Consider the following 23,616-nt stretch of genomic DNA (forward strand, 5'->3'; position numbering starts at 1 on the left):
CCACTAGCTTCCGTTCTTTCTATAGTGCAACAGGGAGATCACATTCTGGTGATCTCTTCCCTAGGTAAGCAACACTTACTTCCTTCCTTCTCTCCCCTCTCAGAGACTGATGTCTCTAAACTCCTCCTCTCTAGCCATCCCACAACCTGTCCTCTTGACCCTATCCCTTCTCACCTTCTTCAGTCCATCTCTCCCACACTATTTCCTGCACTCACACACATCTTTAACACATCCCTCTCTATGGCACATACTCTATCTCATTTAAGCAGGCCCGGGTTACCCCACTGCTTAAAAAACCATCACTTAACCCTGCTGTAGTTGACAACTACAGACCTGTTTCCCTCCTCCCTTTTCTTTCCAAAACTCTTGAAAGAGACGTTTTTAATCAACTCTCCAATTTTCTCACACAGAACAACCTCCTGGACACCAAGCAGTCTGGCTTCAAGAGCAATCACTCCACGGAGACTGCTCTGCTTTCCGTAACTGAAGCCTTACGACTAGCAAGAGCAACCTCTAGATCATCTGTCCTCATCCTACTTGACCTCTCTGCTGCTTTCGACACTGTGAACCATCAGATCCTCCTGTCAACTCTCTCCAGCCTGGGCATCACTGGAACGGTTCTGCGCTGGGTGGAATCCTATCTCTCTGACAGATCCTTCAAGGTATCATGGAGGGGAGGTATTTCTGAAACTCAGCAACTCATAACTGGCGTTCCACAGGGGTCAGTTCTGGGTCCACTCCTCTTTTCTATCTACACTACATCTCTAGGGCAGGTGATAGAGTCTCATGGCTTCTCATATCATTGCAATGCTGATGACACCCAACTCTATTTGTCCTTCCAGCCTGACGATCCATCTGTCTCTGCACGCATTTCTGCTTGCCTGCCGGACATCTCGGTCTGGTTGAGGGAACACCATCTTAAGCTTAACCTGGCAAAATCTGAGCTTCTCGTCATCCCAGCCTGTCCCTCAATCAACCACAACCTAACTGTACAGCTCAGCCCACTCACACTCATGCCAACCAAGACGGCCAGGAACCTTGGGATGATTCTTGATGACAGCTTGACCTTTACAGACCACATCTCAACAACTGCAAGGTCCTGTAGGTTCATCCTGTACAACATCAAGAAAATCCGACCCTACCTCACCGAACAGGCTACACAGATACTAGTCTAGGCTCTTGTTATCTCTAAACTGGACTACTGCAACTCACTGCTTTCAGGCTTCCCAGCCAGCTCCATCAAACCTCTTCAGATGATTCAAAATGCTGCAGCGCGCCTCGTCTTCAACCAGCCCAAGAGAACCCATGTCACACCCCTCTTCATCTCCCTCCACTGGCTTCCTGTAGCTGCCTGCATCAAATTCAAGGCCTTGATTCTCACCTACAAGACCTTGTCAGGAACAGCACCCTCCTACCTCAACTCTCTCCTGAAGGCCTACGTTCCCTCTCGCAATCTGCGATCGATTAGCGACCGACGTTTAGTAGTTCCCACTCAGCGTGGCGCAAGGTCCCTTTCCAGAACCTTCACGCTAACTGTTCCTCAGTGGTGGGCCTGGACCGCAGAATCTCTCACCATCTTCAAAAAACAGATAAAGACCCACCTCTTCCGTGAACACCTAACCAACTCATAAAAAAAAAAAATAAATAAAAATAAAAATAAATAAATAAATATATTTTTTTGCAAATACACCTCTACTCTGTGCACTTTGCTTCTTCTGGATCTCAATTAATGAATCTTGTATGGTAGCACTACTTGTATTGTTCTCTGCTTGATATATCGCTTTGCTTGTATTTTTCTAATTTGTAAGTTGCTTTGGATAAAAGCGTCTGCTAAGTGAATAAATGTAAATGTAAATGTAATTGTAATGTAACGCACATGTACCCAGCCATCCATATGATGTAAAAGAAAATGTGATTCATCAGACCAGGCCATTATTCTTCCATTATTCTTCAGGCCATTCTTCCATTATTCCATGCTCCAGTTCTGATGCTCATGTGCCCAAAGTAGGTGCTTTTAGTGGTGGACAGGGGTCAGCATGGGTACTCTGACCAGTCTGCAGCTACACAGCCCCATGCACTGCAGGTTGCGATGCACTTTGTTCTTTTTCAGCAATTTCTGCTACAGTGGCTCTTTTGTGGTATTGGACCAGAGGGGCTATCCTTTGCTCCCCATGCGCATCAGTGAGCCTTGGGAGCCAATGACCTTGTTGCTGGTTCACCAGTTATCCTTCCTTGGACCACTTTTGGTAGGTACTACCCACTACATACTGGGAACACTACACAAGACCTGCCATTTTGGAGATGCTCTGACCCAGTCCTCTAGCCATCACAATTTGGCCCTTCAAAGTCTCTCAAATCCTTATGCTTGCAGATTTTTCTTGCTTCGAACATATCAAATTCGAGAACTGACTGTTTACTTGCTGGCTAATATATCCCCCTAAATTAAGTGAACGGGATAAGGTGTGGAAAACACAAATTTGTGCATTTAGCTAACATTTTTATCATTTATAATGTTAGCATGCAGTCATCTCATCCACCAACATATGCTAGGGTTTTTATGTTAAATTTCTGGTTTTATCTGTCTTCTAGTATTTTCCTTTTGGCAATGTTGGCACTGAAGTCAAATAGTATGCCCTCTCTGAGATAAGATCACTCAGATTCTACTTATATTAGAAATGTTTATTTAGAGTAACAATAAATTAAGTTGCCTAGCTACTTACATATTTAAATATGGCACCACATTCTGCATAAATATAATACACTTTTTTGACATATGCATCTCAACTTGCATCTCAACACTCTGTTAATACATTCAAAAGTACTTACTAATCTAGAAAATATAGGCAGGCTACTGGTACTCAAAACAGACCTTTCAGTAGGTTTAAAGGCTACACTAACCTTAATAGGAAATCCGGATAGTGTTAGTACGTTAAATGCGAAGTGTTCAAATGTGGAACTGCTCATTACCCACAGTTAAACATTCGTGTAGTACCTGCAGTTTTAAGTTGCACAGGAACAGCAATGCTAGCACAAGCCAAGTACAGTGGTAGGTAATAAGATAAAGTGCAGTGGTAATAAGATGAAAAAATTTTCAATTAGATTTTCAGTGACCTTTATTTAATAGAATGTGAATTCAGGCCGGGTCAGTGATCTGTTGCAAACTGGTGTAAACTGCACCTTTAAATGCTTTGTTTTTAGGGAGTTTGTTTTTAGTTGTACTTCGAATATAGTGATTAATGAACTTTTTAGGGCCATATGAACTGTTTGGGGATTCCATTTCAAGATACTAAAAACAAGCCCTGATCTAATAAAAATACTGTTAACAATCCACAAATTAAATGGATGAGTTCCACTATATTCAAAGCAGGTAAACTCAAATAAGAATGAAAACACAATAACGGAAACATATATGTTGAAGTTAAAAGATTTCCTAGTAGAGAGCAGAATTCATGGTTCTGTCAATGATTCTGTTATGACAAGTCACCCAGGCCCTGAAACAGCAAAGCATCCCCGCACCATCACACTATGTTTGACTATTGACGGTATGATGTTCTTATGGTGGAATGTTGTGTTAGGTTTATGCCAGATGTAACGGGTCTTTCAAGAAGTTCCAGATCAGTTCAAAAGGCTTTGGGGTGTTATTTTGAGACCGATTTCAGACAATCTTTAATATTCCTCTTGGACAACAGTGGTTTTTGACCTTGCAATTGTCCCATGGATTCCATTTTTGCTCAGTCTCTTTCTAATAGTGAAATCATGAACCTTATCCAAGGCAAATGAGGCATGCAGTTGCTTAGATGTTTGTCTGGGGTTTTTGGTGACATCCTGGATTAATGCGCTCTTGGAGAAAATTGGGTAGACTGACCTCTGGGAAGATTCATCACTGTTCCCAGTTTTGATAATGGCTCACGGTGGGGTCTATGCGTACTCCCATTTCTGGACTACTAGCTACTGTGTGGACAGTCCCAAGAGCATGTGAAAAGCCAGCCACAGCTCCTGATCTTACATGTGACAGTTCTGGGATAAAAAGTGACCATTTGTGAGACCATTTGAAACTTGTACCATGGCCACCTCAAATCTCAACTCTTAGGCTATTCGTTGTCTTATTGAGCTGCAAGTTTGGGTTTGTTTTTACCAGCTGTATGCTTTCTCACCAAACTATAGTGCATAAAAAAACTGAGTGATTTTACTAAATTGTACACTGGGCAAGGCAGAACTGGCTCTCTGAAGCCAGTGTGGCTTACCAGAAAAAAAAATTGTTAAAGTTATTTTTGACCTTTTGACCTTTAATGAACTGAACTGAACATTGTGCCGACATGTAGAATGGCTCCAGCTGTTATGTAAATACAAAACCCTCTCTGCTTCTATGCAATTTCTCAATTGCAGATAATTAACCCAGAGGAAATTTACAATTGCTGACACATTTGCAGACTCTTGAGGCTGAGGAAACTGTCACAGTATTTAACACAGAAGAAATATGCGCTTTTGGCTGTAGAAACAGATGTTACGTTGCCTGTGTAATCAGTCATATTTCTAGACTGGTTTCTTTTAAAAGCCTGACTCTCGACATATGTGAAAAAAATCCCTACACTCTCTAATATTTTTGGAATATGCTGAGTCTTCAAGTTGTGTGAACTAATTACTACAGCATATAAGAAACTCTGTTTACTCTGGAGACATCTAAAGTAATGAGAACATATGTCTGAAACAGTGATTCACAAATTATAGATGTTGTGGCAGAAACGGAGTCATAATTCATCTCATACGGATGTTCCATCTGTTTTCAATCAGCATTTGAGAGTTTGGTTAAAATTGTGGGTTATTAATTATTGGAAGGTTGGAAAGTATTTCAAGCCGAAATACTACCAAGCTGCCACTGGTGAGCTCTTGAGCATGGTACTTAAACCTGACCTGATTCAGGGGTATCATAAATCCTGGACACCCGAGCAGGGCCACCTCTCCACTCCATTAGTCATGAACCAATGCATCAAGACCTGACTGCCCACAATGCAACCAAACACAAAAAGCACATCTTTTGCTACATTAGAAATCCATCATGAATATTGGAGTAGCCCCAGTGATGCACAAAAGGCAGTTTTACCTTAGGCAACTGGCTGCTTTCCTGTATTTCAGTGACAGCATGTCTTCTTTAGCCAGTTTTATTTCCGATTAAATTTTTAGTCTGATCCAGTGGCCTAATTCATCTCAAATCTATGCTCATCAAAGACCTTCTGGTCATCCCATTCAACAACTCATAGCTGAACTGGAAATATACCTATTTTAGTTTCCACACACACACACACACACACTCCCTTTTCCTCTCTCTCTCTTTCTCTCCCTCTATACTCTTGGTTGAAGTATGTATCAGTGTCTCAGTGTCTTCTCACCTGCTCCAGCTTCCAGTGGAACTCAGCCGGCCTGAATGTGTCCATCTGCGTGAAGTCCCTCCGCAGCAAGAAGACCAGACGGCAGTTGTGCACATACAGTGAGTAATGGTGTCTGTTCATCTCTGCCAATATACATGATGGGTGAAATTAAGTCAAATGAATGGGAAAACCTGAATAAATAAGTTCAGAATCATAATTAGTGAATGTGTACTGCATGCCACAAATACGCAATTAACATCCTACCATGCTTTGTGGCATGTGTAGAAATGCTGAACAGGCGAAGTTGACCTCAATGTTGGTGAGATTAAAGATCTAATTGACTTTTCAAGGGGGATTATTATTGGCACAGTATGTCAAGAGCTTCAGGCATAAAGACTACATAGGTGGCTGTGTTTTAGTAGCAACAGTCACGAAAATCATGATAAGATTTTGCTCAATGGGAAAGTCATCAGTATTAGAAATTGTGGTCGAGAGCGAATATTTAATGGCCATGATCCAGGAACTGTTCTTAAGGTTACTTAGAATGTTAATTGTTTAATGTATTAACATTGTGTTGTGATTCCATAGAGATGCACATAGTTTCCCTTTGGTTCAATATATTTTGGGCATCTGTGACATACAGATTCCTCAAATGTAGCTAAACAATAAATGCAGTGTAATAGGGACTGGTTAGCACTAATTATCAATGCTCTCATTTTTTGCAAAGCATTCCTTTCATCGGCCAACAGTAACCAGTTGTCTTTTCACTCATACCCGTCTTGTCTGAGTTACATAGCAGCGTCTCCTTCTCGCCTCTCAGTCCAGGACTCGGGCCGTGCTTCATCCATGTGGCAATGGTGAATTGTTCAGTGAGGTTTTGAGGCACCACCAGTTCAGGAATATTGGCCGCCTGCCGTCCATCGAAGTGGAAGATGAGGTCACTGTCTCGTCCGCTGTCTGTCAGCAGCGAAGCTGTCCAATTTGTAGAAGCACTCGGGGCAGGGAGAAGATCCACACTGCCTGAAGCGGCACCTGCAGAAATAACAAATGTGAGAATGGCTTTAGCTTATAAGGTGACGAAAAATCACAAACTGAACTAAACAGCAAACATCAGCTCAGAAGAGTGCTTTATTTTCTCCCCTTTTTGGATGATGACAGGAAAGCAAGTGTAAAATACTAAGTGATAAGGCAAGCTAGTGTCGGTAGAGCATTCTTATACCACTTGAATAAGAAAATACTGTCTGTTATTTGTGAAGCAGGAAATTCTGCCCAAAAAAGGAGCAAAAAAATTACCAGAAATCTGGTTTGGAGTTAATACCAGTGATATGATACACTTTGATACACTTGGGCTTCCTCGCACAAGGAACGTCATAATTTGATCAAGTTGTTGGATAGCTATATGCTGTAGGGGTAGTTGTGATGTCTGTATATGTATTAGAAGATGAATGTTTGATCATTTGAAGGGTTTCCCAGGTTACCAGACAGATAGTATTACATTTAATTTCTTTGTATTCATCTTAATCAATAATGGATGTTTCCAGTAAATGCCTGACTTCCTAATAGCAAAAATCCATTTCCTGAAATGGACTTTCATTCTTATATATATAGGCTTTGAGCACTTTTCCTCAGGGCTTGATCTTCAATCAATAGCAATCATCTTTTTTAAAAACAGTTTTAAAAATTAAGTTCTGTCTGACCCAAAGTAAAAAGAAAACTCATGTAACTGCTAACATTCAACTTCAGAGTAAAACACAATAGTAGTATTTAAACATGGAATTCATTGCATATGCTGCTGGTCTAAAGGAATAAGTTTGAAGTAATTTAGAAAAATTGTACTGCCTCTAGAAATATTTTTCACCACCGTTTGGACACTTTTACAAATCACAGTTGCCTCACAATTTTTAAATATTGGATATTCAAAATTAAGGCAGTGAAAACATTTTTGCATTTAGATGGCAAGATTAAAGAATTTAATTAAAGTGCTTAAACCAACAAACCAGGCTTTAATAACAAACATTTACTGCATACACATATTTATAATAGAGTGCACCATTTATCTGCAATGGTCTGTGTCACAGTAGAAATCTAATACTAAGGTGGTTATCAGGTATGTATGGGGGGTTTGATAGCTTCAAACACTGTGCAAGTCCTTAACTCATCTCACTTCTTTTAATCCTGCCTAAACCGATTAAGGTCCTCATAGTGCCAGGGTGAAGGATTCTTAAATGAAAATGACAGAAGTTCAGGTCCACTGATTTTCTGTTTCAGCAAGTGAAGAGAAAATCAATGGATAGGGCAACTAGCTCAGTCAGTAGAGCAGATTTTTAATCTGAGGGTCCAGGGTTCAAGGTGTGCAGAGCTATGGTGGCTCAGTGGTTAAAGGCTCTAGGGTACACATCAGAAGGTCAGGAGTTCAAGCTCCAGCATTGCCAAGCTACCAATGTTGGGCCCTTGGGCAAGGCCCTTAACCTTCAATTGCTCAGTTGTATAAATGAGATAAACATAAGTCGCTCTAGATGAGGGTGGCTGCCATAAAATGTAAAGTTTGGCAGGGGGGAGGCATATAGTCATGTGAAAAAATATGTACACCCCATGGAAATGGGCTTTTTTTTCACGTATTTGGACAAGCATTTGATCATCTCTGAAACAGTGGCTATTAACAAAGGTGATACACTATGAAATGACACAAAAAATTGACAGTTTGTAGTAATTTTCACAATTTAAATGAACATAAAACAGATCAGTCACATGATAAAAGTAAGTACACCATTACATTTATCACACCGTCAAATCCATAAAATTAGAATCAGATGTTCAAGATTGGGTGCCACTGATTAGAACCTTCTTAGGGAGTGCAGGTGGAACCTGTCTTATTTATACCCCTCTCATATCTAGTGTCTGGCGTTCCTTTTGCTATTGAGGTGTGTGGTGTCATCATGCCAAGATCTAAAGAGTTCTGTAAGACCTTCAGAAAAGGGTGTGGGTGCCTATAAGACTGGCAAGGGATTTAAAAATATCTCCAAATGATTTGAAATGCATCATTCCACTGTAAGAAAAATCATCTACAAGTGGCACAAATTCAGCCCAAGAGCTGACCGTCTGATGCAAAAAGAAGAAGTCTCCAAGAACCCCAAAATTTCATCACAGGTTCTGCTAGTAAGTCTAGCAACTGTTGGTGTCTAAGTGCATGCTTCTACAATCAGAAAGAGATTGAACAAATTTGACCTGCATAGGAGGCGTGCCAGGAAAAAGCCTTTGCTGTTTAAAAATAACATTAAAGCTAGACTACAGTTTGCCAATGAGCATATAGGCAAAGACTTTTGCAATAATGTGCTCTGGACAGACGAATCAAAGATAGAGTTGTTTGGGCACAGTAAAAGCAGACATGTTTGGCACAAACCAAAGCACCTCATAGCAACTGTGAAGCACGGTGGTGGACATGTAGTGTTTGGGGTTGCTTCACTGTCTCAGGGACTGAAGAGCTTGCATGCATTGATTCAACTATGAATTCTGCATCATATTAAAGAGTACTTGAAGATAATGTGAGGCCATCTGTCATAAAGTTGAAGTTGAATTGAAAGTGGACCTTTCAACAGGATAATGATCCTAAGCACACTAACAAATCCACCAAGTAATGGTGGATTACCATTACTCAAAAAGAAGAAATGAAGTGTTATGGATTGGCCTAGTCAAAGCCTGTATTTGAATCCCATTGAAATATTGTGGAGGATTTGAAATGAGCAGTACATGCAAGAAAACCCTCAAACATATTAAAACTGAAAGCATATCGCATGGAAGAGTGGTCAAAAATCCCAGCAAGTCTGGTGGGCAATTATGCAAAACGCCTACAAGAAATTATGTCTGCTAAAGGGGGCAATACTAGCTTCTGGGGCCAAGGGTGCTCTTACCTTTTCCACAGAAGAATATCACATCTATTGATATTTCTGTTGAATAAATGAGTGAAAAAGCTATTTTTCCTTGAGGTTTTGATCAAGTATATCAACTTCATTAATAGGTACAGTTTCAAAGAACAAATATTTGCTTGTCCAAATATGTCAAAAAATGCCAATAATCTCCATAGAATGTACTTATTTTTTACTTGAATTACTAAAATGTATATGAGAGACTCCTGGAACAAATTTTTGCAGGAATTCTGGTAAACAACTGCAGTTTTATTGCATACAGTAGGGGATTAGTATTTTGTAAAAAAATATCCTGTTTTAAAAAAGTTCCCTGCTTTATAGAGGCAAGACACATACGCTTAGAATAATTTCCAAGATAATATATATTGCGGATATATAAATATAAATTTGTTAGTTATATTTTGGACAATTGAACGAAACATTATTAAGTATAAACATCAACATGTATTTCTAAATGAGTATGTCCCTCTGAACCCAAATTACTGGGTGTAACTGTTGTAGACACTATTTAGCATATTAATTAAGGTGTTTGCTAATATTGAATGTTGCAACCAAATTTTGGATAGATGGACAAAACACTAGTGAATGCAAGTGCTTTTTTAAGTATACACTATTAAGAATTAAGAATAGTGTTAACTAGTTTCTTAATAATACATATGGTGCATTAATATTAACTAATTTAATGTTGTGAATGGCCCAAAATGGTTTTTCACTTCCCCAAAATTATTTATACATCCTATATATTTATATAAAATTATTTAAGACATCCTTGTTTCAATTATTAATCCCGCCTGGATATTGTAGATTTAACTGTAATCACTCAGACTGTCCTGTGCTCATTCCCAGACATTTATTCACAATCTGCTGAACCTGAACACCCTGTAAACACCTTTTAGTTTCCCTGCATGTACTCTTCTTCAACCGTATACTGTAATGATTTAAAATTCCAGGATATGGTGTCACCCATAAGAAGATTGGTTCACTTTTGAGTCTGGTTTCTCTCAAAGTTTCTTCCATGGGTTCTCCTTCCAGTACCAAAATATTTCGGAGTGGTGTGTTCTGAATAACACAATTCTCTGCTTGTCTTTTCTTTTGCCCAGAACTAGCTAATGGATAACTAGGTAACTGCTTATTGTTGTTTCTTGACCTCATGACTCACCGCAGAGCTTCTGCAGAGATTTCTCAGAGTAGGTTTCCCTGTCACAGCCCTTCCCGATGTGGCTGGTCTGCAGTTCTACCATGACTCGCACCGAGGATAAGGGGCTGCCACACGTCTCGAGATGCATCATTGGAAACAGCTGTTTGCTGCCTGTCCCGGGCTCGTAGTCCACTTGTTTACTCCATCCTGGAGAGAAAACACATGTGTGACAGAAAACAAATGTGACACAGCTTTACTAGCAGTCCTAGAACAGCAAGTACACACTTTTAAGGTAATACTGTAGCTCCGTACAGACATAAATACTGCATGGCTGTTTTAACGGAAACTAGAACTTGTAACTTGATGTGTATCCTTAAGTATTTTTAAGTAATTTAAGTACATGTAAAAAGAATGAGTGTTGGCAGCTAAGTCTATTGCTCTGAATTCAGTTTTCAGCATATCTGATGAATGAGTCAGTTACAGTACAGATTTTTAATACGTTTTAAATCAGGACATAATAGCATATTGGTGCAGATTTGCATGAAAATACTTATTATTCATTCTACTACCAGGCTTGGCAACTGTGCAAGGATTCGGAAATTTATGGACGTAAGAGAAAAGCATAATAAACTGATACATGTCGAATAAGAAACTTGAACGCTCATAACAAATAACGCAAAACATTGTTTGCCCTCAGTTCAGCGACACTTATACTAACTAATACTTTCCATTAAACCATTTATCATTTAGTCATCCTTAAGTAAAGTTGTGTGCCAATGTTTTTGTAGGCCAACCTGAACTAAAAATTCCTATTTTTACGAAAGCTTCAGTAACACTCACAGTATGTTGTATACAGTATGTTGATGAATGCCAATCACCCATAAATTACCAAGCACTTTTACAGCACAGTCAATTTAAAATTTCGTCACACCCACAAAACTCGCAAAGCGGAAAATGACAAATCCCACTGGCTAGACCAACACACAGACACAGACCAACTCATCCTCCTTTTATAGGATGCCATTTCTTTTGCCCTAATTGAACTATCTTATTTGTCTTTATTTAATAGATTTGTTTTGGTATGGTTTCTTTCAAGTAACTATAATTTTTCTTTGGACACATTTTTAGCAACACAATCCTGATTTATAATGGCAAGACAGTAGTGTCCATGTTGACATAGATGCCTTTTTTTCTCCAAAGAGAAAGGGTCATAGTTCTTTATGAATAACTGAGACAGCATTTTCATTCTAAATAAAACAGGACAGAGGGGACAGGCTTTACGCTTTAAATAAAAAATGCTTTGGATTGTTCAGAATAATAGCAATCGCTTTTCTGTTTTACCAAATCCATAAAAACACTGAGAGAAATAACAATAACTGAACCACACAATGTCCTGAGATATGTGTTAAAATGAAACCCTGTGGGTCCACACTTTTTCTAGGTCTGGGAAAAAAGGGGGCCATCCATATAAATCAAATTATAATAGCATTTAGTTTTATAATTGATTGTCATACTGGTGACAAAACCACATAATTATTGTAGGGACAATGCTAATAGTCAGTCCCTCCAGGATTTTGCGATCGCAGAATAATATTCGCAGGCGCTTGCAATTTTTCAAAATGACCGCAGATTTTCCACAGATTTGGGCCAAGACGCGTCATTTGACATCATCACAACATGCATTCAGCCAAAACCCCCGTCGATTCACATGCATCGAACATGAGTACACCTAAAAGGTGTCATTTGCCGACAAACATCACTGTGAAGGACCGTGCAAAACAATTTTGTGCAGTTGCAATTTTGCCAATTCAAGTAGTTTTCGGGAAAAAAAAATCATAAAAAAACTCCACAAATTGCATCGCAGATTTTGAAAAAAGCCGCAGCAAAATCAAGCATACATTACTTGCATGTAGTTCAGGCCTTCAAAGTTGTCAGATGTTTTTTGAGTAGAAGCAACTGAAGTTTTTCAATTAAACATCTAATACTAGAAGTAATATACTGCTGCATGTAATCACTGCAAATTTGGTTTAAATTAACAATATGGTTTCTATCTCTTATTATTCAGCAGCTTATAAAATAGCACTTGATCCAACAGATCAACAAACTATTATTATTATTATTATTATTATTATTATTATTATTATTATTATTATTTTATTATCTTAATATTATGTTCCAACAGTTAATTATGCACACAATTGAATGAAGATATTAATTTGAGGTCATGAAATCATAATATGTATGTGGCATATTTTATCACATAAATTAACAAATTAATGCCAAGGTTTTTGTTAAATCAATGCACTCTCCTATAAAAAAACAAAAAAACAAAAACGTACCAACAATTTGAAGGACAAGCTGAATGAGCACTCATCTGCTACACTTTCAGCTCAATTTACATGTTGTGTAAATAAGCAATATGATTAAGATAAGCAATATGATTAAGATTTTGTCTCTTCTAATGTAAACACTTGTAGTCCACCTTAAATGTAACTCAACTCTGAATATAGCCCTCAATTTATTCAAGTAAAATGAAGATATAATCCAACAAAATGATTCTTTGATAGGCTTGTGATTATTTGGAAGAAAGGGACACTTGAGACATATGTGAAATTCATTTTGTATGTTTTGATTTTATAAGCAAGATTAAATACTAATTTAATTTAAGAAACATTTGGAGACTGGACAAGCAGAGGCACTTTTTGTGAATTTTAAACTTGAGTGAAATGTTAATCTCTCTGGATGGACAATGTGGGCTGCAGGAGGCAGTGAAGGGATGGAGGATGTAGATAGATAGATCAGTGCTGACACATGGAGATTGACCCTGGAGAGAAAGATGGGCCAGCCAATTACAGACCTGCACGACCATGACATGCTGGACTGAGAAATACCCTCTTTTCTTTCTTTCTTTCTTTTTTTTGAGCCTCCTTCTCTCCTTGCCCTGGGCTTATCACCTCAGTCAACATGTTTCCACCTCAGCTCCTCACACTGAATGACAACGCAGGACATACAATCTACGAGCTAGTGACTGAGTCTAGCTGCTGGTCACTGCTGTCAAAATATATTTAAGGAACTATCATACATGAGGCTAAAGGACGATGGGTTAGGGTCGACTGAATACAGAAAGGAGATAGATATTACTAAAATTGATTTGCACTTTCAGATTGAACTTGAGCATTGTGTGAGAAGCAGTTAGCTTGCTTTTTACAAGATTTGTAATTAATGTGCTTGAGGGTGACCTTTTGTGTTGTGCTGGGAGGAAGATGCTGTTTTGCAGGATGATCAAAACCATCTCTTTCTCCAGGTAATATGAGAACATTCTTTCCAGACAATGCTTTCCCTTGAGAAACTTATGGGGGGAACGGTGGCACATTTCTAATTGCCCCAGAAAAACAAAGTTCAGCTTTGATCTTAACAAGCATTTGGACCTGCAACAGCAAGGTTCACATTTGCTGGTAAATTTGCCTCTGCACTAGTACTGGTAAGATGATTTAATTATGTGATATGAAGGGGAAACACAGCTTGGCTTACTTTGCTCAGTGTGGAAATTGTTATTGGAATACATTTGCATTAAATTTAAAACTTGACTGAAAGCAGTTCTCCAGACTGAGGTAAAATATATTTTGCAAGTGCTGCAACCACATTTTCCAAAGGTTCTTCCTTTTCATGGTCGCTGAATTTCCCAATGTATTAATAAAATACAAAAAAAATCTGAGTTAACATGAATTACCCTAAGGGTTATTCTTATTCTTTGCTAAAGGCATTTTTGTCCTTTTTCAAAGAACCTCTGGCAATACATTGGTAAGTACTGTACAACTGTTAAGCAGAACAGTGACTGAAGAACATGTATTATGTTCACCTGCACTTATTATCCAAAACATTGGAAAACCCAATGCACAAAAGTGTTACATTAGGTATTCTACATAAATTAATTAAAGCTGAAGACTTTCAGAACTCATTTATTACCAATTTTTAACTAAAGGAAAAAAGTAGGGGCATGTTAATTCCCCTCTAATTCAGTGGCCGAGCTCTACATGCAAGAATGGTACCTGACATTTGAGTGACTTTTAAAAGCTTTGCTAAACATTGGAAAATAAAAGCTCTAGAAGTAATTGTAATAAGAAAATGACAATGTCATGCAATTTTGTTGCACTTGAAATGAAGGGAAAAGACCAGACTTCAGAATATACTATAGACCATCCTATAATTAAGAAACATAAGTTTAACAAATCCCTAATTACAACAGAATTACCCAGTAAAAGATATCAGTAATGAGGATCATGGAATCACAGTACTGTACATCATTTTGTGGTGTTAAAGTAGTAAGAAATGGAGTATCAAATTAACCTTGCCAGCCAGGCTTGCACATGGGTTTGACGTAGATTTGGACGAGCACACTCTCTTTCGCCCTCTTTTGGCCGCAGTCATATGCGCTCACCATGATCTTGTAGTATTGCTGCTTGTCGTAACTTAAATGTTCTGTGTTCCGAATATTACCTTCAGGAAGGAGAAACATATAAAAGAGGTGAGGCAAAATGACATTGATCAATTACAATTTCACACAACTTCTCTCTTTGATGTTTAGGCATACACATTGCTAGATAAATTTGTAACAGTGGATCTATGAACTTCAAATAACCAGCAGGGCGAGTGAAAATAATCTGGACACGTTCTTGTGTGTATGAGTATGCATGACAGGAGACCTTATAACAAAGTGACAAAGTAACGTATTTGCAATAAATATCACTGTCAAACAGCCATCTTTCCATGGAGCCTTCTCACTGGGTTGGCACTGAATAACAAGGAACCCTGATAGGAATCCTGGGTTCACAGAACCACTTATGTAAACGCAGTGCCTGTAATAAATTTGAGACCCCAGAAAGATGCCATCCTTGGTGCTGTGATGCATATAATGCATATAGAACTTGTCACTATCTAGAAGTACCCATAAATGAGCTACTACTGTCCAAATTGAGCAATGCATTGGCCTATGGGATGCATACCAATCATGGAACCAAGCAGGTGCCACACTGATTCCCACACTGTAAGACCAGCGTCAGTTTTGACTACCTGACTCATTTTGTTACAATGCCTTGCATATCCAGCAAGCTAAAGCCTATTTCCCTCTCACTGAGACAAGACTGCACCCGTTGTGTGTGGCATTTGTGGTCCAGCCATAGGTTAGTAACCAAATTCCAAAGGTCAGCATTTCCAGCAAGCCTAGTGGGATTGCCACTACAGCTTCTGATAGCAATTCCATCATCCTCAACAGGATCCAGTACTGCACACAGCAACCTGGGTGAATCTGATTGGCAAGAATAACAATGTCTGTCTGACACAGCGTGCTTAGAATTCAGTGAATCTAAAAAAAAAAAAAAAAACCCATGACAATATATAGAGATTGAAAGGTAGAAATCTGAAATTCCAATTTCCTTGGAAAACATATGGGGGACATGAAAATAGGCATCATGCATATTCACCGACATGAACCAGCAAGATGAGCATGGGAATAAGTTAAGCAGTGAGAATAAGGAAAAGCCAGCTCAATGCTAGCAGGCACCACTGAGTTCTGTGTTGAAAAATGTTGGTAATGTATAAAAATACACTCACCATGGCCGAATAGATGAGAAGAGGCTAAGAATCCTATAGCTCCCATTGTAGTCAGAAGCTGCTAAGCAAAGAGTTCCATATGGTGTACATGTGATCCAACATGTACAAGGAAATAACAGAAAAGGCAAGAAGTCTGTATACGAAAATCGCATAATATGTCACTTTCTGATTTTGTTGGAAGGTCTCAGCCTGCGTGTACATGCACACAAGAAGGAAACTACGTACATATCATGCACAAATCTTCAGCTGTACCACATAATAAAGAATATGCATCATACTATATACATCCAGTATGTTCAAAATAAGTGAGGGTATGAGAGAGTTGTCCTCATTATAAAGAGAACATTCTTCACCTATAAGTTCTCTACTGGCCACCATCTGCTCCAGAACTAAAGCTGGAGCTAATGAGTATGAGTCTGCCCATGACTGAATAGTGGTAGTGTGACTAAACTTCTGTGATAATGACTGAAAGATGAATGAGTTCAAATTCTAAATTAATTTAGAAAAAAAAAGCATCTGTCAAATGAGAAAATGTTAAGTACAATTTATACCAACGGTTTGATAACAAAATGCAAGACACACCTTTATGCATCAGTATGTGTGATAGAGGAGGAAGAAGTTAGAAGGCGAGGGGTTGACAGGACAAGGGCTGACATCAAGCTACCTTCTACAAACTGATGAAGGCATTAAGATGTTCACACAGACACACACATACCCTTACACCACTGAAATGGTGTTGAGGATATAAATTAAAGCTAAATCATTCTTGACATCATCTTTTGCTTGTTGTGTTTATGTATGTGTCTGTATAAGTGAGTGCAACATATGGCCAGGGAATGAAATAGGCTTTCCTCTTCGCTATCACACATAGTGTTCCTCGTTATCTCATCTAACACCTGGAGGAGTGAACCATCTTGTTGTTTCATGCTTCTGGTAATGGACAATTTCCAAGCACTATGTTTTGAATATGTTACAAGTTCACATATGTAAAATACAGAATGCAATATATTTTTATTTACTATACACAGAAAAGAGAGGGAGATAAATAACGGCTGAAGGGAAGTATGCATTTCATGTGTCTTTTTATATCCAAGCTCTATGCATGTTGCCGAGAAGCAGGAAGTAGAGGTAAGGAAGAGGGCCTAGTCTTTATTATGCACATTTGTCTTTGTGTGTGTCTGAGTGAGAGAGAGAGAGAGAGAGAGAGAGAGAGAGAGAGAGAGAGAGAGAGTGGAGCCTCACCATTGCGGTCAATGGCAAAAGGTGTGTTTTGGGTAATGATCTCATAGTTGCAGATCTGGCTGTACTGGGCTGAGCAATCTTGGTCCCAGGCCTCCACTTGCACAATGCTGTCATAAATCTTCCCCTCTGTCACTGTGGCCCGGTACACCGGCTCATGGAAAAAAGGAGAGAACTCGTTCACGTCCTCGACCTGGATGTGGACGACTGCTCTAATGCACAGAATGAAGCCAAGACAGAATAATGGAGAGGAGGGCAGAGAGGTAGAAAATAAAGGGATAAAGTTGCATTGAGACCTTAACACAAATGTGAATAAAATTAAATAGAAAGGCAGGAAAATCTCTGTATTCAGAATGCTTGCCTATACAAAGGGTACATTTTTACTAAACTTCAATTGAAATGAAAAACAGCACATGTATAAGCTAATGCTGCATTTTATTTAGAGCAAAGAGGAGGCATATTTGTGAAATGACAGCTGCAAAATACAAAAAAAGTAAAATTAGGAATGTAGATGCATTCTCGAAATACCTTGAGAATTTGCATCCGTACTCCATGGATAAGCCAGATAGCATTAGCTCAGGATTGGTGTTAAACATTGGTGTTAAATATGCAGAGTGTATTGTGAGGTACAGTTAATTTCCAGCATGTTTACGGGTGAGGTTTATGATTCATTGAGACTACATTTAACATCTACGCACTTGTGGCTCTTTTTCCAACTGTCTCCCGAGATGTCAGCCCCGCAGTCGTAAGCCTGAATGATGAAGGTGAACTCCTTTTGTTGCTCGCAATCAATGGGACCGGACGCTTTCAGTACTCCTTCCCCTGATGTCTTGTTTAATACCACTGCCTTGAATGGAGTGTCTTGTCCATGGATCTTAAAAGAACAAATCTCTCCTGAAACAGTAAAAGCAACAGGTATGAGTTTCGTATACACACTCCTGGTTTTTCAACAAGTCAGATCTAACTTGAACAAGAAGGTTGTTCTTGCTTAAATATGCAGGGTAGTGTGTGAATTTAATTTGACTGCTCTTGCTGGGTGAGCGAGAACGATAGTCTATTCACAAATTTCTTTGTTGTGGATGTAGAATCACATTAAGCCATAACAGAGTTCGCAAGTCTGGAATGTTGAATGGGGTACTGCAAAATTACTGACCTAAATATTCTTGTCTCAGTGGCACATTGTTAACTGGCCCCTTTTAATTTCTTGCCAAGGAGAATTCAATTATGAGAGCTGTACTGAGAGCACAGTTGGATTTATTTTTTCTTGCACACATGCAATTTAATTATGGCAAGTTATTGCCTTGTAATAATGAGCTATGGGTGCTTATTTGTGTCTTTCATCTTCTGTATGCAGGTGAGCAGATAAAAGTATACCTCTCGAGAGAATTAATTTGGTTTACTGTTATACCATAGAGAAGGCCTGCCCACACGACCATGAAATATCTGCTGACACCATTGCCAATGCAAAAAAAACCCCCAACATAATTACACCAATTGCTTTTATGTCTTGCTTTTACAACTCTGATGTTTCTTTACAATGCTTCCTCTCCCTCAGCATGTCTTGTCAGGTATTCAAAACAATGGTCAAGAAAGTGAGAGAGAGAGAGACAGAGAGAGTGTGTGTGTCTGCGCGCATGCATGTCTGTTGAGGAGATAAAGATCTGTTCCTTTCATAACATATACTCCATGGTCTGGACTATATCACAAGTTGAGATTTTTCATTCAGAAGGGTCAAGGACAAAAACAGAATGTATACATCAATTATACAGTGCTGTGAAAAAGTATCTGATTTCTTATGTTTTTGTGTATATCTATTACTAAAAAGTTTTAGATCTTTAAATGATATACAACATAATACAAAGGCAACCTGAGTAAACACACAATAGAGTTTTTATTTATTATTTTTTCTCATTGAAGCAAAAAAAAAAAAAGTTATCCAACACCTATCACCTATATGAAAAACTAACTGACCTGTTAAACTTAAAATCTGGTTGTGCCACCTTTAGCAGCAATAACTGCAACCAAATTCTTCCGATAACTGGAGATCAGTCTTCCACTTACTTCCAGGACTAGGATTTACTCCTATGATTTGGATCATTGTCTTGCTCCATAATCCAGTTGCGTGTGAATTTGAATTTACGGACTGAAGACCGGGTATTCTCCTTTAGAATTTTTTGGTAGCGAGCAGATTTCATGTTTCCCTCAATTATTGTAAGTTGCCCAGGCCCTGAAACAGCAAACCATCCCCACACCATCACACTTCCACCACCACCATGCTTGACTGTAGGTATGATGTTCTTTTTGTAGAATTCTGTGTTTGGTTTATGCCAGATGTAACGCGGCCCCTGTCTTTCAAACAGTTTCACTTTCGACTCATCAATCCACAGAACATTCTCCCAAAAGGCTTGAGGATCATCAAGGTGTGTTTTGAAAAAATTCAGATAAGCTTTATAGTTCTTCTGGGTTAGCAGTGGTTTTCACCACACCATTCTTCCATGGTGCCATTTTTGCCCAGTGTCTTTCTGATAGTGGAGTCATGAACAGTGATGTTTACTGATGTGAGAGGCCTGTAGGTTCTTTGATGTTGTCCTTTGCTCTTTTATGACTTCCTTGTTGAGTAGTTGCTGTGCTCCCTGAGGAATTTTGGAAGGTCGGCCACTTCTGGGAAGGTTCACTACTGTGCCGAGTTTTTCTATTTGGAGATAATGGCTCTCACTGTGGTCCTTTGGTGTCCCAGAGCCTTTGAAATAGCTTTGTAACCCTTCCCAGACTGATGTATTTCATTCAAATTCTTCTTTATCATTTCTGGAATTTTTTTCAACTTTGACATAGTGTGTTACAGGGTAAGACCTTTTAACCAACTTCATGCTGTTGAAAAAGTTCTATTTAAGTGTTGATTTGTTTGAACAGGGTTTGCAGTAATCAGGCCTGGTTGTAGTCCAGCTGAACCCCATTATCAATGCACTTTCATAAATTTGGGGAATTAGTAACTATGGGGGCAAAAACATTCTCACACAGGCCCGGTTAATATTGGATAACTTTTTTGCTTCAATAAATAACATTATCATTTAAAAACTGTATTTTGTGTTTACTCAGGTTGCCTTTGTTTTATCTTAGATTATGTTTTAATTTCTGAAACAATTTGATATCAGATATACACAAAAACAGAAGAAATCAAATACTTTTTCACAGCACTGTATTCAATCTTTAAGGAGATTTTTCATTTGTATTAGTTATTTTAAATTTGTTTCTCTTACCATATACATACATTTTCACACATAAGACACTTTTAAAAAGGTGTTCAGATTATGAATCACTTTGCTTGAGTCCAGTGTGAAGTTTCCACAGTCAGTGATGATTTGGGGTGCCATGTCATCTGCTAGTGTTGGTCCACTGTGTTTTCTCAAGTCGAGAGCCAGTGCAGCCGTCAATCAGGAGATTTTTAGAGCACTTCATTCTTCCATCTGCTGACAAGCTTTATGGAGATGCTGGTTTCCTTTTCCAGCATGGCTTGGCCTGTTTCTGCCCACAGTGCCAAAACTACTAGTAACTGGTTTGCTGACCATGGTATTACTGTGCTAGATTGTCCAGCCAACTCGCCTGACCTGAACCCCATAGAGAATCTATGAGAGACACCAGACCCAACAATGCAGAGGAGCTGAAGGCCGCTATCAAAGCAACCTGGGCTTCCAGAACACCTCAGCAGTGCCACAAGCTGATTGCCTCCATGCCACGCCATATTGATGCAGTAGTTCATGCAAAAGGATTAAAGCCCCGACCAGGTATTGAGTGCATAAATTATATTATTAACATACTTTTCAGAAGGTCGACATTTCTGTATTATAAATTCTTTATTCTAATATTTTGAGATACTGGATTTTTGATTTCCATGAGCTATAAGCCGTAATCATCAAGATTAAAAAAAAAAGGCTTCAAATATTTCACTTTATGTGTGATGAATCTAGAATATATGAAAATTCCACTTTTTGAATTAAATTATGGAAAAAAAGAAAAAATTTTCGTGATACTAAATTTTTTTTACATGCACCTGCAGTGCACTCTTTAGGGTGCAGCCATTATGTATTGTCAAAATTTTGAGTGGATACATTATATTCCCTTGATAACTCACTATATTATCACCCCTAGTGCATTGAAAATCCAGTATACAGCCTATGCACTCTACCAAGTTTCTTTCAGATTGAGATGTACTTATCCAATTTAACCAGTAAACCTAACAAAGACTTGTTAGTTGGTTATTTAATACAGAAAATTGCTCATTACTACAACCCCCAATTCCAAAAATGTTGGGACGCAGTAAAATGTAAATAAAAACAGAATGCAATGATTTGCAAATCACATAAACTCATATGTTGTTCACAATAGAACATAGAAAACATATCAAATGTTTCAACCAAGGAAATGTACCATTTTAAGGAAAAATACGGTAATTTTGAATTTGATGGCCGCGACACGTCTCAAAAAATTTGGGACGGGGGTTTAAGAGATTTGCAACTATTTTGGAATTGGGGTTGTACTATAATATTGTTGTTTCAGGTAGATTTTTTTATTTGTAATGCTCAAATGGTTTGCACAACACAATTATGCGTTTCTGGAGCATTCTCTAGTAATTGTAGCCTGAATTCATTCAGGCATCTACCTTACTGCTGCCCTACATTACTAGTGACTATACAGAACAATCTACATTGTAAATAGCGATTGAGTAAAGTAGGGACTTTGGATAAAATGATAGTTTTGAAGTTTAGTAATGATAGTCATTAGACAAAATGACTTCAGAAAGTAAGACTAAGGTAAGTCATAAAAAGACCTGCTCGTTATTTGAGAGACTGAGACAGCTGCTGGCAATGGCACTGATCAATTTTCCCTCTTTTCTCGGTTTCAGAATGTCTTGCTTTTCTCCTCTTTGGTCTTCATATTGGCTTATCCTTTTTAGCAATAAACACAGTTTTCACAGGCGAAACCCAGGACTCAAACCAAGAGCCGACATTTAGAGCTATTAATTGTTTAAACAATCAATCTAACAGAGCACACCTGGGCAACAAGAAACACGTCAGTTACATGTTCCAATATATTTTATATAACACTTGAAAAATGGGTAGGTTCAAACAAAAGGAGCCATGTTTTAAGTTGTTTAACATATCTAGATATAAATATCAGGAAATGAAAACTGATCTATTATTGCATATTCATCTTTTGATCTCAAACCCAAATGTCTTCAGTGTATAGCAAAAAACAACAGAATCGGCCTTGCCATTCTAGTACTTCCAGAGGGAAATGTACTTCCACTTCACCACAGACCTTCTGCTGTTGTGCCTCTCTCTTAATCTTTCTCTCAGTGGGTGCCCATGACTGTTCTATATCCATGGGCACTGTAAAATCTGGACCATTGTCAAGACCATTCTGTCAAAGCTTTTAAACAATTTTTGTTTTTTACAAGATTTTATAGAAACAACACAAATTAATACGCTAGAATAATATAAATACTATGGCTCCAACATGTCCTTCACACTGACATTAGCAGCAACCCTAATCATTGTTGAGAAATAAAAAAGAATAGTCATGTGTTCATTATATTATATTCATGAGGGAATGCTAGGGACACTTTTTTTTGCAGTAGATGATTTTGTCCCTGTCACATTTTAAAAGCATACACTGTTGAATTACTCAAGGCAAAACCCTATCCAAGCACCCTACAAAACCAAACAGGATATTTCCTTACCATTAAATAGACACATGGTGCTCTGGTGGCTGCAAAGTGCATTGACATTTAATGAGAACTGTCCTGTCGTAGTGTGTGCGCACATCAGTTCTTAGTGTGTGCTCTTGATTTGCATCTGCATGATTTTATACATTGTACTACTGCCACATGATTGGCTGATTGGATAATCTCATGAATGAGCATCTTGCTATTATACCTCTCTAAACAAAACAGAATGTTGAATGAGCGCTAACTGACCTTGCTGCTCGTTTAATGTAGGGCTGTCTCTTGATTACTACTGTAGAGTCTGTTAAATCTGGCAACAAATAATTAAAATAGATATAACCCAGTATCAGTTGTATAAATTCTAAGATACACTATTACAATAGGAGTTTGTTGTTACACCTGGCTAAACATGGCATATTAGAATATCAAAAGAAAAAAAACGAGTTGCTCTTTTTGCTTTCTGCAAGGTGCCAATGAATTGTACACACACAAAGGTATTTGTTAGCGTAGAACAGTGAAGCAAGCGTGCAAAGAAACTATTATGCATGAGAGCACTTCGACAGTTCTCTGAACTCGGAGTCACGCACACATCCTTTCCCCTCGCTTACGAGCACCTAC

The 23,616-nt window shown here is 38.5% G+C and overlaps 1 protein-coding gene across 2 annotated transcripts in view; it reads right to left on the reverse strand.

The window, feature by feature from the left end:
• clstn2a (calsyntenin 2a) overlaps positions 1 to 23,616 on the reverse strand; it is a 101,558-nt gene that overhangs the window by 22,460 nt on the left and 55,482 nt on the right. For both annotated transcript variants that reach the window (XM_053628297.1, XM_053628296.1), the window contains exons 3-8: positions 17,975 to 18,170; positions 17,280 to 17,488; positions 14,775 to 14,924; positions 10,449 to 10,634; positions 6,141 to 6,398; positions 5,388 to 5,509 (exon numbers count right to left, since the gene is read on the reverse strand). In XM_053628297.1, coding sequence (XP_053484272.1) covers positions 5,388 to 5,509; positions 6,141 to 6,398; positions 10,449 to 10,634; positions 14,775 to 14,924; positions 17,280 to 17,488; positions 17,975 to 18,170 — 1,121 coding nt within the window. The remainder of the gene's footprint in view (positions 1 to 5,387; positions 5,510 to 6,140; positions 6,399 to 10,448; positions 10,635 to 14,774; positions 14,925 to 17,279; positions 17,489 to 17,974; positions 18,171 to 23,616) is intronic.

This window comes from Ictalurus furcatus, chromosome 7, assembly GCF_023375685.1.
Source record: "Ictalurus furcatus strain D&B chromosome 7, Billie_1.0, whole genome shotgun sequence".
NCBI lineage: Eukaryota > Metazoa > Chordata > Actinopteri > Siluriformes > Ictaluridae > Ictalurus > Ictalurus furcatus.